This window comes from Grammomys surdaster, unplaced genomic scaffold (assembly GCF_004785775.1).
Source record: "Grammomys surdaster isolate TR1022 unplaced genomic scaffold, NIH_TR_1.0 126109, whole genome shotgun sequence".
NCBI classification, from domain to species: Eukaryota; Metazoa; Chordata; class Mammalia; order Rodentia; family Muridae; genus Grammomys; species Grammomys surdaster.
In genome coordinates this window covers 4,799,797-4,802,446 of record NW_021620917.1, presented here as the reverse complement: position 1 = coordinate 4,802,446, position 2,650 = coordinate 4,799,797, and the positions used below count along the sequence as shown (strand labels likewise).

The 2,650-nt window shown below is 56.6% G+C and overlaps 1 protein-coding gene across 1 annotated transcript; it reads right to left on the bottom strand.

Annotated features, from left to right (window-relative positions):
• Positions 1 to 325: 325 nt before the first annotated feature.
• On the bottom strand, positions 326 to 2,073 carry Grifin (galectin-related inter-fiber protein). The gene is made up of 5 exons (XM_028756017.1): positions 2,062 to 2,073; positions 1,728 to 1,807; positions 1,490 to 1,649; positions 604 to 770; positions 326 to 486 (listed from the first exon to the last, which is right to left on the bottom strand). The coding sequence occupies exons 1-5, from the start codon at positions 2,071 to 2,073 to the stop codon at positions 471 to 473; spliced, it is 435 nt and encodes a 144-aa protein (XP_028611850.1). The 3' UTR covers positions 326 to 470.
• Positions 2,074 to 2,650: the final 577 nt, after the last annotated feature.

Sequence of the window (2,650 nt, the reverse complement as noted above, 5' to 3'; positions counted from 1 at the left end):
AATGATGTCTTAGATGGGCCAGACTGAGCCCTGTGCCAAAAGGCACTGAAGACTCCACCAGTCTCCTGTCTACCATGTGCCGCCCCATGACAGTCATTCCAGTGTCAGAGACTCAGTGTCCTTTGAAATACAACCTCAGACTCCAGCCAGAGTCTTGGGGACAAGGGGAGGGACTGGTCAGCACCTGGGGTCTTAGGGACAAGAGGAAGAACTGGGCAATGCCTAGGGCATTGATTTCAGGAAGCCCATTGCCCTGGTTAGCACATCTGTGGCTATCACAGCCCCACAGAACGTCCCCACGTCCACAGCAGCCAGGACCGTAACCTGCTCATACTTTATTGAAGGTAAGGTTAGGGGTTCACACAGAGCCTCAGCTTCCCAGCATCTATAATATATAGTGTGTGGCTCCAGGTGGCAGGAGATACAGGACAGCCAAGGCTGGCTCTGGCAGGCTGTGTGGTCCAGTCCACTCAGTAGCCCCCATCCCTGCAAGAACACAAGGTTCCAGTTTTAGCTCTGCTTGCTCTGACCAGATGTGGACAACTGGGGGTGAGGGAGGGAAACAGATGTGCAAGGTGTAGGCGGGCACAGCGGGTACATTACCCCCAGCTCAGGCTCCGCTTGGCCAGCTCCACCTGGGCCAGCCGATGGTCACTGAGCACTCTCACTCTGGTGATGGTGGCCAGCGGTCGGTGACGATGTGGGAACTGGAGTACCTTTTGTTCCTGGGCGTAAATATGAAAGTGTTCTGCGTCTGCGCTCACCTCCATCTGAGGGGAAGGGAAAATGGGGGGTGTCGCTGGGTCCCAGACACAGAGGCCATCCTGGCTGTTAGCCATTTCTCTGGGCTCCACCCAACAGCTACCTAGCAACAGCTTGTGGCTCTGTCTGCCAAGTGTGAGCCAGGACTATCTATTCGGCTTGGCTCCTCCCTGTCTCTCTGTCTCTCTCTCTTGTCCCTCTCTTGTCCCTCTCTTCTCCCCCTCTTCTCTCTTTTCCACATGTTCCTGGCCAGCCTCTTTCTCTCTCCCTCTCTCCTCTGTCTTTCTGTTCTTCTCTGCCCCCTTTCTCTGCCTCTGCCCCCTTTCCACATCTCCCTCCTTTCTCTCAATAAACTTCCTTTTTGTACTAGGCCTGTCGCATGGTGGTGATTCCTCAGGGAGACACACTGGCCAGGCCCTCCAAGGTGCTCCCTCCTGCTGCGTTATGCCTCCACATTTTATAAAACACAACACTGGCTACTTGGCAAAGCACAGTATGGACCACCTGACCCTGAGTTCCCAGCTGGGGATCCCTCTTTTCTCCAAATGAGGGTAGTTGGTAGTCAGAGAGAGAAGCACCCTGTGAACAAACTCAGAAACTGAGGAAAAGAAGGCCACTCGGGCCCAGCAGGACGCACCAACCCATGTACGTATCCATCACAGTCCCTTCTTCATGGACCTCGGTTCTCTCACCCCTACTCCTCCTTCCTCCCCACAGGCCCCATCACCTCAAAGGGCTCTCCCAGGGCCAGCGGGAACACGCTGGACACCTCCTCCTGTCCCCATCGTCCTCCCTGGAAGGCATTGCCCACCACCGTGGCGCTGGAGAATCGAGGTTTGACGTGGAAGGCGATGTCTCCTGCATCTGTTAAGAAGTTGATCTCAAACCTGTGGGCGGGGGTGTGGTCAGGCTCAGGAGCGTGGCCGGAGGGTCCCTGCCCCATCCCCGAGGAGGAGGGATCTTACTTATCTTCTCCAGCATCTGCATGTCCCTGTACCGTCAGGCTCCAGCCAGGGGCCAGGCCGCCTGCACAGAAGGCTTCGAACTGAAGGCAAAACACAGGGGACAGAGCAAATGTGCTAATTATTCAGGGACCCCGGCCCCCACCAAGCCCAAGGCTTCTACCTGTTGCTCTGGGTTGGGTGGGCCTAACCTTACCCCCACAGCCTCTCTGCTTAGGGTCTGAAGAGAAGCTGTAAATGTTCCCCAGCTCTATAGTGAGGAGTAGCCGGCCTGCGGGACGCCCCACCTTTCCTTCTCTAGCATTTGTCCCCTCCCTGGGCTGTGGGTCTCACCCACCTGCAACGCCATTGCCCTCAGCCACTGGGGAGGGTGAGGAAGCTGGAGATATAGCTGAACCCGCTGGGGCGGGGCACAGGAGCCCCACCTCCAGGGGCCTTGTCTGGGTCACATGAACCTCTGTGCCCCATTTTTCCTCCCCCCTCAGGCTACCCCTGCTGCAGAGGGGGCTGGGTACATGGCTTAGTGACAGAGCTCTTGCCCTGGGTTCATCCTCAGGAGATACATGGGTCTTCTCAACATACTTCTCAGGTCTGTCTGGCTCTGCCACCATGACTTCAGGGTCTTGCCCACATCTGGGGACACGTCTCCCATCTTTGTAGGAACAGTGTAACCAGGGTTCCCCCAACTCCAATACTCCAGAGCCTCAAACTGACCCATCTGTCTCAAAGAGTGAATAAGGCATGCCCTCCTATGGAACCCTGGCTGGCCTTATGGTCTCTGTCTGACCATCCACCCACTATCCACTATAGTGGGAATATGTCCCCGTTCCAGTCCCCCCACCCCGGGGCTGCCCCACTGCAGTGGCTCAGTAGCCTCAAGGGGATGAATGGGGATTAGGCCTGGCTCTGCTCAGCACATTCCAGTG

What these genes read in the sequence shown, in the direction of transcription:
- Grifin (XM_028756017.1), bottom strand. An exon ending in GCAGATGCTGGAGAAGATAA is followed by an intron (nt 1,650 to 1,727) that starts GTAAGATCCCTC and finishes CCCCGCCCACAG; the next exon opens with GTTTGAGATCAACTTCTTAA. An exon ending in CCCTGGGAGAGCCCTTTGAG is followed by an intron (nt 771 to 1,489) that starts GTGATGGGGCCT and finishes CCTTCCCCTCAG; the next exon opens with ATGGAGGTGAGCGCAGACGC.